The sequence below is a fragment of the Garra rufa genome, chromosome 10 (assembly GCF_049309525.1).
Source record: "Garra rufa chromosome 10, GarRuf1.0, whole genome shotgun sequence".
NCBI lineage: Eukaryota > Metazoa > Chordata > Actinopteri > Cypriniformes > Cyprinidae > Garra > Garra rufa.
This window is the reverse complement of record NC_133370.1, coordinates 9,284,882-9,297,716: the sequence shown is the minus strand read 5'-3', so window position 1 is coordinate 9,297,716 and position 12,835 is coordinate 9,284,882. Positions and strand designations below refer to the sequence as shown.

The window sequence follows — 12,835 nt, the reverse complement described above, 5'->3', positions numbered from 1 at the left end:
AGTTTGATCAATTATCCTGGACAAATGATAAATCAGTGAATATAGTTAAATATTTTAATGAAACGAAAAAAGTAAGGCCTCATGATTCCTACAAAGACAGAGTGGATTTCAATGATAAAACCTTTTCTCTGACACTGAAGAACATGCAGAAGACAGACAGTGGACTCTACACAGCAAAAACAAGTGGACAATCAGACAAAAACATTGTTACATACAGAGTATCCGTTATAGGTGAGAGTGATGATATAAGTGCAGATTAGATTGTTATTTATATTTATTCAATATTTGAAATCTGTATCTTTTATCTGAAAATAATGTAAATAAGTAAAGCACAAGAAAATGCTGTAACCTAAGAATTTGTACTTACTTCGTATAAGGAATTTTTATAATGATTTTAAAAACCTGCTGAACATATTTTGATGTTAACAAAATTACTTCTATTTCAAAAAGTCTGAACAAAATAAATTATGCATAAATAAATTATTGGCAAATTCTACCATGTCTGAATTAATATGTGTGACCTTAAATTTTTTCATGTATCATATGCGTGTGTTTCAGATGCAGTGGATGCTCCTATCCTGACTTTAACATCAAATTTATCCAGTCCTGACCCCTGTAACTTTACATGTAATGGAAGTAACTTTATCATTAGCTTAATCTATGATAGTAGCAGCTGTTCACAAGTGGAAGAGACATCATCTGCTAATCACACTCTAAGACTGAACTGCATTGGTGACTCCATCACATGTAACTACAGCAACCTAGTGAGCTGGAGGACTGACACAAAGATGGTTGATAAACGTTGCGCTGTTAATCAAGGTATGTCTCCCCGAGAAGGAGAAACAGAAACCATGTAGCTAAATACTGAACTGAAATGCCTGTTGGTTTAAACTTCAGTATGGGAAAATTGATTTTCTGATGTTCTTCTTTCGGGTCCAGAAAGACAGCAAGCTGAAGAAACATCTTTGCATCTTCTTTGGCTCATTCCCATTTGCATATTCATAATTTGTTCATTGCTGGTGGTCTGCAAGATAAAAAAAGGTATCATCACAAAGAAATTCATTAATATTTCATATTAACTGCAACTAGTAAATAGCTCAAAAGTATCTCTGTGAAAACAAAATACTTTACATTTGTATGTCAAATGTGTTTTAATAATTTTATAATGTGGTCAGATAATTTCAGATATTTGTGCCATGATTATAAACTGAATGTTTGCCCTTTAAAGTATTTCAGCAGTAAAAAAAAATAAATTAAATAAAATTCAACAATTTGTCCTTACAAAGTTTGGCATCACATAGTAATGTAACCCTACCCTTTTCTGCAGGGAGTGTATAACTTCATTCTTTTTTCTAGACCAAAAATACAGTAGTTTTGTTAGTGTTTAGGGCTGCAGTTTAAATAACATCACTTCCCATGTGTTACTTTAACAGACGGATCAACTTAAGTTTCAAAATAATTTAAATGTGAAAACTTGGCAGACCTCTAAAAGAGAGTCTTCAAAATTAAAAAAAAAAAAAAAGCTGCAATTATTAAATGTGACCCTGGACCACAAAACCAGTCATTAGGGTTCTTTTTTTTTAAATTGAGATGTATACATCATCTGAAAGAATAAATGAATAAATAAGCTTTCCATTGAGGTATGGTTTGTTAGGATACAATATTTGACCCAGATACAACTATTTGAAAATCTAGTATCTTAGGGTGCAAAAAAAAATAAAAAATAAAAAAATATTCAAAATATTGAGAAAATCACCTTTAAAGTTGTCCAAATTAAGTTCTTAGCCATGCATATTACTAATCAAAAATTAAGTTTTGATATATTTAGGGTAGGAAATTTACAAAATATCTTAATGGGACATGATCTTTACTTAATATCCTAATGATTTTTGGCTATTGCTACAAATATACACATGCTACTAAATACTGGTTTTGTGGCACAGGGACACAAATGATTATATCTGCAAATGGACTATAAAAACTAAAGTGGCCCTAAATTTTCTGCATGCCAAGTTTTCACATTTAAAACATTTTGAAACTTGAGTTGATCTATCTCTAGAAAAGCATGTGGAGGCCTATGTTGACTTTGCAGCTATATCGACTTGGAAGCAAAAGTCCAAGCTGTTATTTCTAAACTGGATTCAGATCCTGGATTCAGATCCTGAATTCATGGCATATGAGAGTGGTTCAACACAAGACAGCATTTTGCAATGTAGCAAATGTATTTTTTTAAAGGTCATAAAAGCTACATGCATAATAAGTGTAAAAGAAATAGCACATTGCTGTTTGCAATAGCTTGAGACAGAGTTCTACATGTCACACCACATGGTTTGCCACCTTCCTATTTCGTGTTAACTGCCCACAAATTTAGAAACTTCTGTTTAAAACCTCTGACTCACTTACTAGCCTTCCATTAGCAATTCATTTACTGTAATTGTACTTCCAGTTTATTTCTCAGTGTTGCCACAGTTGATGATTATACTGTAGCCAAACAGTAAGGTTGAATATAACAAATATTTCTTTTAGAATGTTCCAGATGGAAATAAGAAATGTATTTATTGTTTTTGGTATAAAAAAGATAGCCATATCTTGTAAATGATTTTGTCATTGAAAATTGTCTTCTTGAAAACTGATTTTCTGTTTTGAACATTTATAGGTGCACAGAAAACTGAACAAACAATCTATGCGGAAGTCGACGTAAGTTTTAAATCACTATTCTTCATTAACCGCAGACACTAATAAATGGTATCACAAGATCTGTTCTCTTTTGAAACAAGTATCCAACATGTTTTGTTTCTAGGTCTATACAAAAAGTATAGTTTTTGGTAATAAAATCCTACACTCGCAGAAAAGAGTGTACCCTTTCAAAATACTGGTTCATACTAATACTATATACTATCAAAGTCCCATTAAAGGGATAGTTCACCCAAAAATGAAAATTTGATGTTTATTTGCTTAACCCCAGGTCATCCAAGATGTAGGTGACTCTGTTTCCTGAGCAGAACACAAACGAAGATTTTTAACGAGAACCGGTGCAGTCTGGCAGCCAAATAATGTGAGTGGATGGGCACCAGACCTTTAAAAGTAAACAAAAACATGCACAGACAAATCCAAATTACACCCTGCGGCTTGTGACGATACATTGATGCCCTAAGACATGAAACGATTGGTTTTTGCAACAAACTGAACAGTATTTATATCATTTTTTACCTTTGATACACAGCCACGGCCATCTGTCAAGAGCACGAGTTTAGCATTCGGCTTGTTACACGTGTACGCGCTCTGCTGTAATATACGCAAACGCCGTAAGGGGAAATCGGTGAAAAGTCCCGGATGAGTTTGCAAGTTTGCAAACGTAATCTTTTAGCTTTAAATCTGTTTGAACAATCAGGATAAGCACAAGTAATTACCATTTTGAATAGCCACTATACCCACAACCTCTGTGCACTGTGTAAACAATGAGTGTCGTATACACGCCACAGATCGCTTCCGGTGTTTGCGTATCCTACGCCAGAGCGTGTTCACGTGTAACAAGCCGGATGCTAAACTCGTGCTCAGGACAGATGGACTTGGCTGTATATCAAAGGTAAAAATTTATATAAATACCGTTCAGTTTTTAGCAAAAACCAATCGTTTCGTGTCTTAGGGCATCAATGTATCGTCACGAGCCGCAGGGTGTAATTTGGATTTGTCTGTGCATGTTTTTTTTTACTTGTAAAGGTCTGGTGCCCTTCCACTTCCATTATTTGGCTGGCAGACTGCACCAGTTTTCGTTAAAAATCTTTGTTTGTGTTCTGCTGAGGAAACAAAGTCACCTACATCTTGGATGCCCTGGGGGTAAGCAGATAAACATCAAATTTTAATTTTTGGGTGAACTATCTCTTTAAGGCAAGTCATGTCACTCGGCGGCCATCTTTGAAATGCCTCTCTGGCATGCAAGTGCAGCTCTTATCTCTTTGGGGAAACATCAAATTCTTCAAAACTGTAAACCAAGCTTACGATTCAATTTCATATTTGAAATCACCAATGAAATCTGACAAGAACTGCCTCATAAATATGGTTCCTTGTGCTCCAATAGCGTTAAAAAACGCTTATTTTCAGGCGATCAGCCAGTTCGCATGTGCAGTATTTGAGCGCACGTCTTAAAGGCTGTATCAGCGATTCTAGGCTGAAACAAAGTGTCACAGTCAGCTGACCTTTCTTCACGATCCGCTCGCTGCCTGCCCCATAAATTGGCTGTAAAAAAAACGCGTCTCTGTGGTCAGAGGACAGGAAAGGAGGTGAAGTGAGGCCAAGTATGGTGACCCATACTAGGAATTTGTGCTCTGCATTTAACCCATCCAAGTGCACACACACAGTAGTGAACACACACACACAGTGAACACACACCCGGAGCAGTGGGCAGCCATTGCTGCGGCGCCCGGGGAGCAGTTGGGAACGGGGACCCGGGGAACGGTGCCTTGCTCAAGGGACTCACCTCAGTCGTGGTATCGAGGGTGGAGAGAGTGCTGTACATTCACTCCCCCCACCTACAATCCCTGCCGGACCTGAGACTCGAACCTGCAACCTTTGGGTTACAAGTCCGACTCTCTAACCATTAGGCCACGGCTGCCTCAAGGGGTTGGTGTTGTGGATTTTCGTGGTGGTGCACAAAATGTGCGAGAGGCAGAGCAGAGTCCACAACACCAACCCCTTGACGGTGATTGGTTGGAACACTGTTTGTTTTTCTGTGGAAAACGCAAGCCCGTGCAAAATATTTTTCGCATTTCGCTGCGTTTGAAAGTTCAAGCTTGGTGAACTCTGACCAACGAATTCGCATCACATGACTCTGTGTGACCAACAGGAGATCGATACGTCAAAACATGACCTCTAGCTGAATGAAAAGACCCTTAAATTGAAACATTTAAAACTGCAGCACTGCGGTAAAGTGTAGAAGATTGTATGTTTTTACATTTTAAATGTATTAGTTGTCCTGCAGAATACTTTTTTTTTTAAAGACGCTGCAGAGCATCGCGTCATATCACGTCCTTTGCAGCGGCATCCGAGGGAATTTCGCATGCTCAAAGTCTAGTGTGACCGCGGCTTTAGGGCACTGATTGCAACCGGGACTTCTAATGGCAGCTGCAATGACGCGCTGACTTTACTAATCAATGATTGGCTTTTTCATTAAGAGGGCGGGGCTTCGCGGCCATAATGATCCTTGCATTTTTCCCCATTCAGATCTATACGAGTGACATGTCTTGGGTATTCTATATTCTTTGGTACTACTTAGGTGGCTGATGGTTGTCGGTAATGCTATCTGAATAAAAGCATTCACCACTCATTTCAGCCAAAGCAGCAGTCTGACATTTTGATTGGATTGTGTCCACAGGAGAACATCAAGCCCCAAAAGTCACTGGAGATGTTGGAGAAATCAGAAAAACCTCAGACAGTGTATGACACTGCAAGAGATCCAGGAAAAACTGATGTTACCATCCACACCACACCCAAAGATGACTCTATGAATCAGGTGAAGATTAAACAATGACTCTAATCTCACTTAATTACAATTCGTTGAAAATTAACTCATGGTTAGTTTGGTTTAGATGTCTTAATAAAGAATAAAAGTGAAGACAAGCTTAAGTGAACATTCAAATGACAGAATTATTATATCCGTTTGGGAAACAACCTGCCAGTTCGCAATCTGTAGTTGTTTAAATGATCTGAAGCTGATTTTGTTGTTCTTTATTTTAGAGTTCATCACTTACAGAGAACAAGAAGCCAGATGCACCAGTCACTGTCTACTGTGCCATTCAGAAGCAACCAAACCCCCCCAAAACTGAAGCTGAAAACACTGTTTATGCTGTAGTCAATAAACAGCCAGTCGGGTATGAATCTGCACACCCACAATCAGAATAAAAGTGATTTTCAAATAAAGCTGAACCCTTGCTGTTATTCAAAGTGATTCATGTGTTCAGGAAGGCAGTGTTATTCTCATTAAATAAGCAGCGTAAGTGCAATGTGCTCTCATTATAGTTGATTTAGGGTGTGTGAAAGATTTGTATTTGTACATTTGGTCTTTTTTTAAAGAAGCACTGAATGATTTTTATTGTAAAATTGTACATGTGGCCTAAGATGAAATGCAAAATCTCTTTCGCTTTCTGTTGATTTCTGTTAGAGATACCCCACCGCTTTTGCAGGCAACACCTGAAAACCACTTCCTGGAAAGTATTTCTCAGTCTATGAGTTATTTTGAAGGGTCGCAGAAAACAGTTGTTTGCCCATTCGCCCCCATTCCTTCTGGAAAGTTTATTATACAAAAAGTAATGAGAATATAATTAAAAACATTGTAAAAAGCCACTTTGCTCTAAGGGCGGTAAAGATTATTGAATTCGTGTACATTGAGTATGTTCGTAACTGAACAAGCATCTGTTTACTGTATCCAGTGCTGAATTAAAAGAACCCAAACTTAAAATCAGCAGGATTGAATGACTGAAACATTGCTGTATGTGTGACAACATATTACAAGCATTGCAATTTAATGTGACTGCAGCTTTAAGCAACTAAACGCCAGAGGGGCAGGGCCTGTGGTTGATAACTATTTTTTGATATCTTGCCCTGTCATTTTGGAGCTTGGTTAAATAAATGCTTTTTTAAATAATGGGGAGGATTTTGGAAGAGGAAGCCATGAAACTTAATATGTTTTAAAAGTACAGTGATCTCTTATATATGAAAATATCCAAGAATGTGAAAAAAGGGATTTTTCCTGTAACAAACCCTTTACTTATTTTTGAGGTGAAGTGAAGCCAAGTACTTATGTTGTACTGTTTCTCAATTTGCTTCAATAATTTATTTAATAGCTCTTTTTGTTCTGTTTATTTTTGTTTTAGGCTGTCCTCATGTTATGAAGCCACTGAATTTGCAGCTTTTACCATTTTTTTTTTATTCATTTATGCAGACAGGTGTAATTTAGCATTGTTGTTTATCAATTGTCTTCTACAATACATTTAAAGTGATTGTATGCATTGCACATTTTTGATAAATATTTTCTATTGCACAAATTAACTTTATTATATTGAACCACTACAACCTAATCTGGTGTGTTTGCAACACAATTTTGTTCAACTGCAACACGCCTGTGACATATAGTTTGATTATAATGTTTATGAATTAATGTATTATCAAGCTACCATTCAAACATAAATACATACAGTTCTGTTTTATTTTTTTATTTTTTTTAAAGAAAACTTTTTAGGCCTCAAAAAATAATATATTTTTCAGAAACATACAGATCAAAAAATTAGTGAGTGAAATAAAAATGAATAAGTACAAATCTGAACCACTGCAGGAAAAAATAGTGTCGAGTCCAGAAAATTCTACTGTAGTCTGTTCATAGATCAACAAACACATAACAGAATGAAACCTTTTGATTATATAAAATAATTGGGTATTTAGACAAACGCTACACTTTAACTTGGCAGCCCTACTTGCACAACTACAAAATGATAAAAATAGGTATCATGGGGTGGCAAAAAGTAACTTCCTTTTCTGTTGGTGTCACTAGAGCCCCTTCTGAGAAGTTACATCTTTCGATCATTATTAGAAAGTCAAATTACTAGATATGACTAAGACTTTCAACAGACTGATTAGACAGAACATGCATGCATTAAACAAAACAGTTTGCAGAAAGAGTTGCAAGGCAAAATGAAGCAAAACCTTCATATGAAGCAAAAACACACTGCAATCATATTTTATAAAGCTGTCAATAGAGTTCTACAACATAAACCAATAGATAAACCAATCACTCTCTCGGAAATATTGTTTAAACTTCATGATCAACTAATTTAATGAAATATAACAGCATATATTCTGTGGAAGCCAGATACTGTATAATTGCTGGTAATTTGGCAGTTGGTGTATGAAATCATAGTCCATAGTAAAACTAAAGGTGCTTTACAATGCAATAGAAGAACCCTTTTTGTCTAAATGGTTCCATACAGAACCTTTAACAACTGAAGAACCTTTCACAAAAGGTTCTTTATGGCGAAATAAGGTTTTTCAGATTATAGAAATGTAAGAAAGAGATGGTTCTTTAAAGAACCTTTGACTGAATGGTTCTTTGTGGAACCAAAAACGGTTCTTCTATGGCATCGCTGTGAAGAACCTTTTAAAGCACCTTTATTTTTAAGAGTGTACATAAATGATTAAGAGCAATACATTCATTTAAATCACTCGTAATTTCATAATTCAAAGATAAATCAAAATAAAATCAAATAAAACTTGCATTTGGAAAAATGCACCCCTTCACCTGTTTTCTCTGGAAAATACATGTCATTCAAAGAACAACAATATTAATTTAAAAAAAAGAGAGACTTTGATGAATCCTCATCCAGCTGTTTCCCTCCAGCGCATTTCTAGTTATTAGTCTGTAAATCAGTCCGGAAACAAAGACCTTAAAAAGAAAGAGCGTGAAGAAAACATTGTCATCAGAGAAAGACTTCTCTTTGTCAAGTGATTTAAACGGCAGATTATTTTTATATTTCTAACACAAACAGGATATGACCAAATACATGCTAATGAATCATCATACACATATAGAAAATTGTAAAAAAAAAAAAAAATAAGTCAAATGACCTGAATGTGTAAACCTTACTTTCGCAAACGCTCTGCCAACAATCCCTGTTTGTTCAGATGAATCTTCACCTGCTGGTTACAGCTATAATTTGCTGGGTTTTTCGAGAACACATAGTCTCTGCACTCTTTAGATTTATTGCATCTGAACCTTTATAACAAACCATGCAAAGACAAAGTAACTAGCGAATTCTTCAAAACAAGTTACAAGTTCAGTCATTTTTGTCCTATTTAGATAGGATCAGAGATATAAAATGAGAAATGTGTTGATTAACATGTACAAACCCTTGAAAACTCAGTGTGCAGTCAGGCCTTGGGTGTGACTTCTTCAAGACACTTACTTCTTCGTCCAGTAACCAGTCAGCTTCTACGCTACAGTATAAACACAACTTGGTTTCAGTTTATCTGAATAGTTCTGTCACTTCAACGTTGTAAATGAGGGCATATGTACAGCTGAAAGTAAGGCTAAGCTAGTATTAGCCTTGGATATAGTCTCAGCCTAAATCCACAGAATAACAACTGCCATGGTCTAACTCTTACCTGATTTTTTTTTGACTGGAACAGTCTCAAGTCAATGAAAGGATTGAATTAGCCCAGGCCTTTGTCAGGCTTGTCAACTTCATTTTCAACTTTCGTGCAGACAAAGAACGTAGAGGAAGCAGTGGTATATCTTTGACCGATTCTAGAACTGTTTGAAAAAAATCTATCCAGTCGATGCTGACAAGCTCTGAGCGTAGAAAAGACAGGCTGACTATAGGTTTTCTGTTTAATACAATTCTAAAATTAAATAAAAGACATATACAGTATCAACTTAAGCCACAGAGACACAACATAAAATTGAACCATGTTGATAAAGACCATGTTGAAGTCTGGAAACCACAATTCACATAAAATCTGAGACTGCAGGAAACAGATACAACTGAATGTTATGTTAACTCTTTTTAGTTTCGTTTTGCAATAACACGTGACTGATAATATTCGAAGCTGGATTGGCAGTAAACCACGTGACTGTTTCACTATCATCGGCTCAAAACCAATCTCAAACCAAAACCAATCTCCTCGGGCTCAATCTTGATCGCCAAGTCTCATGCCCGAGTTGATAAAATAATATTATTAAAGTTAATTATTAAACATTTACAAATATCGCTTCAAACTCAATCACTTCTTATGAATGAATTAGGTATGTATTAAAGTAAATGATAAAGTTATTTAACTTAATTATTATTGCTATACAATTATTGCTAATAATTGTGTAAAGATTAGTTCATTAATAGTATTTAGTGATCGTGTTTAATGCACGTAAATGCCATAACAGCCTTGAAAATAATTCTTGTTTCAAAATCAACACGTTGTCAAAAGACTCGTTACTGTATTGCTGTAAATGACTACCATCATAAGAACATGGTCAGATCTGTGCTCCTGCAGTCAGACTACACATTCAATATTCATTTTATGACACCCAGTTTAGTTTTGTCCTGGTTCATTTAATTTTACAATATAGAGGAAAGCCACAGTTTTTACATTTTCCATATGACTATAATTCTTTCACTCAATGAGTAAAATATAATAAACAATATGTTTAATAAACAGACTTAATTTTCAGAATTACTTTCTGCCATTTATCTAAAGAAAGACAAAGTCTACATCCTCAGGGTCCTCAGGCTCGTCGTCACTAGTGTCTTCTGTCTCAATGTTATCTATTGCAAATAGTCTTGTGAGAGAGTCCCTAAAAAAGGTGACTTTTACTTTCTCATTAGAGGCTGATGATGATTTGGATGTGTCCATCATGATTTCAGTCCACCCATCTGTGGCTTTACTGCGCTTTATCCTTCAAAGAGATTGAGCAACAATTATTAAACCATCAGTGAAGCACAGTTTTTGGTGATGATAAAACTGGAAACAATAAATGGTTAAATAAAACTATAGGACAGACCCTGTGATAATTATCCTGCAATCTGAATCAATCTGAGAGCTCTGCAGAATCCCCTCTACCTCGTCCAACAACAAGCCTCCACTTTCTTTGCAGTCATATCTGAAACATTAACATTTCAATTCCATTATTTTTCATTTTTAATTTAAGAAACAATAAAGTACACTAAAGGACAATCAGGAATTTCTTTTAAACATCCACATACCTGATCTCCTGAAGACTGGGACAGATTTCAGTTAAGGACAAAGTCCTCTTCACCCAGTTCTCCGTTAGACTGCTGATCTTGAGTCTGACCTTCTGCAGACCAGGAACAGAGACCAAGGTGGACATCAAATCACCCACAAGCTCTTCATGCTCTTCACATCTAGTTTATGGGCAAAAATTTAGACAACTTAAAGGTTTGGTTCACGGAAAAATGAAAATTAGCACATTATTTAATCTAAAGTGTATAGTGTTGTGAAAAAGTGTTGGGCCCCTTCCTGATTTTTTTTTTTTTTTTTTTTTGCATGTTTGTCACACTTTAATGTTTCAGATCATTAAACAAATTTAAATAATCAAAGATAACACAAGTAAACACACAAAAAAAGTTTTCACATGGCTCCAGGGGTTGAAAAAAGGTCTCATGTAGCGAATCAATGTGTACTTGTAACAAAAATATCCATAGCCAAAACAATTTTTAATATAACTCCAATTGGATTCATCTGAAAGAAGGAAGTCATATACAACTAGGATGGCTTGAGGGTGAGTAAATAGTGTGCTAATTCTCATTTTTTGGGTGAGCTAACTGAAATTGGTTTTACTAAATGGCAAATGATAATTAATTTTCAGGTACATAATGAAATGGCAGAATCCTTACCCTTCTTCTAAACCTTTAAGGATGTCAAGAGTTTCAAAGAGCTCTCGTCCATCCAGTTTAGGAATCTCTGAACATGGTGATGTGAATGAAATGAATGATGGAGATATTTCAATCATGCTATCACAGGCCAACTGGACGTCAACTGACAAGCTTGAAATAAAAGACAACTAGTTAAGTCACAAGTTCATTTTTCTATGGTTGTATTAGAATTCGGTGTAATTTCTTTACAACCAACACAGTTAGGGATAAACTTACATAGAGTCTGTGTTTCTGGCGATGCTGAGAGAGGAACACACATTGAGCTCACTGTATCTCTTACTGTACTCCACCTGCAAACTGACAGGCAATAGAAAAATGGCTGATGTTTTTAAAAATGAACACTTTAATGCATTTTAATATCTAATCATTGACTGCTTTAAGTTAATATTCAAATTTAAGAATAAAATAACAACATAAAAATTACATCAATTTAAATAATATTAATTGGCCTGATTTTGGCAACAATTTTATATTTTCGGCTGAAAGGAATTGATTTAAAAGGAATCGGTTATCACAAATGTCATCATAATTGTCATTTTAAACATGTTTTAAATCTTTTTTTTTTCCAAACTGGAAAACAAAGACAGTTATCTACAGTAGCTGTATATCCAGACTGCTCTTTAGTCTCTTTAGTTTTTCATACCAGAGGTTTTGGAGACTGGGACATGTGTGACACATGGAGAGGATCTTTGCAGCAAAGTTCTCAGTCAGACTGTCTGTTGTCAGTTGCACCTTGTTCAGACCAGGCAGAGAGTGCAAAGATAGCAGCAGAGTGTCCACACTCTCCTCAAATGTAGGACTTCTGTTGTTGCATGGAAATTGATTGAACAAAAATATTGATTTAATTTTCTGTTTCATGGTGAAACCCAAAATATTTAGGTATGCAATGATTATTTTTACTGTATAGAGATCCCTTTGCATTGGTTATATGCATGTAGGAAGTTTTTCCAGTCACTGGTAGTCTTTGCTGAGTTTTCAGACAAGGTGATCTGTACACTTGAGAACAGTGATTTTGTACTGGGACTGGACCCGGTGCACTTCAAAAACAGGCTGAAATACAAAAAAAAATTAATCGTAACAAAATACCACATTACACTACACAAATGGTGGGGATATATATTATGGACTTTCGACTAATGTTAACAATGTACTGCATTTTGTTCTCTCTGGTTCTAAACAGGCTTACCTCAAAATTAAAAATGTCTTGCAACAAATTAAAATGTCTGTTAAACAAGAAATATATATAAAAAAAAAAACAACTGAACACATATAGTGAATGCGCAGTTATTTGGCGGTTTATGTTCGAGAAATGCAGTGTTCTCTACTTGTATTGGCCTGGTAATCTCCTCCACATCCTGAGATCTGAGCAGAGAATACACTTCACATCGTCCAGTTCATCA

At 35.6% G+C, this 12,835-nt stretch overlaps 2 protein-coding genes across 2 annotated transcripts; one reads left to right on the top strand and one right to left on the bottom strand.

Annotated features, from left to right (window-relative positions):
• The first annotated feature begins 4 nt into the window (after positions 1-4).
• On the top strand, positions 5-6,636 carry LOC141344916 (uncharacterized). Its single transcript, XM_073849808.1, has 6 exons — positions 5-231; positions 559-819; positions 940-1,041; positions 2,657-2,697; positions 5,372-5,509; positions 5,734-6,636. Exons 1-6 carry the CDS (start codon positions 144-146, stop codon positions 5,896-5,898), a joined length of 795 nt encoding a protein of 264 aa, XP_073705909.1. The 5' UTR covers positions 5-143; the 3' UTR covers positions 5,899-6,636.
• A 2,547-nt stretch (positions 6,637-9,183) lies between these two features.
• Positions 9,184-12,835, bottom strand: LOC141344999 (uncharacterized). Its single transcript, XM_073849896.1, has 6 exons — positions 12,079-12,835; positions 11,652-11,732; positions 11,397-11,546; positions 10,746-10,904; positions 10,544-10,642; positions 9,184-10,438 (listed from the first exon to the last, which is right to left on the bottom strand). The coding sequence occupies exons 1-6, from the start codon at positions 12,354-12,356 to the stop codon at positions 10,234-10,236; spliced, it is 972 nt and encodes a 323-aa protein (XP_073705997.1). The 5' UTR covers positions 12,357-12,835; the 3' UTR covers positions 9,184-10,233.

Bases quoted from the DNA above. Each gene is read 5' to 3' on its own strand.
- LOC141344999 (XM_073849896.1), bottom strand. From the start codon at position 12,356: ATGCAAAGGGATCTCTATACAGTAAAAATAATCATTGCATACCTAAAT. The intron at 11,547-11,651 runs GTAAGTTTATCC...TTTTATTTCAAG, and splicing joins GCCAGAAACACAGACTCTAT to CTTGTCAGTTGACGTCCAGT. The intron at 10,905-11,396 runs GTAAGGATTCTG...CCCATAAACTAG, and splicing joins CTTAAAGGTTTAGAAGAAGG to ATGTGAAGAGCATGAAGAGC.
- LOC141344916 (XM_073849808.1), top strand. From the start codon at position 144: ATGCAGAAGACAGACAGTGGACTCTACACAGCAAAAACAAGTGGACAA. The intron at 820-939 runs GTATGTCTCCCC...TTTCGGGTCCAG, and splicing joins ACGTTGCGCTGTTAATCAAG to AAAGACAGCAAGCTGAAGAA. The intron at 1,042-2,656 runs GTATCATCACAA...GAACATTTATAG, and splicing joins GGTCTGCAAGATAAAAAAAG to GTGCACAGAAAACTGAACAA.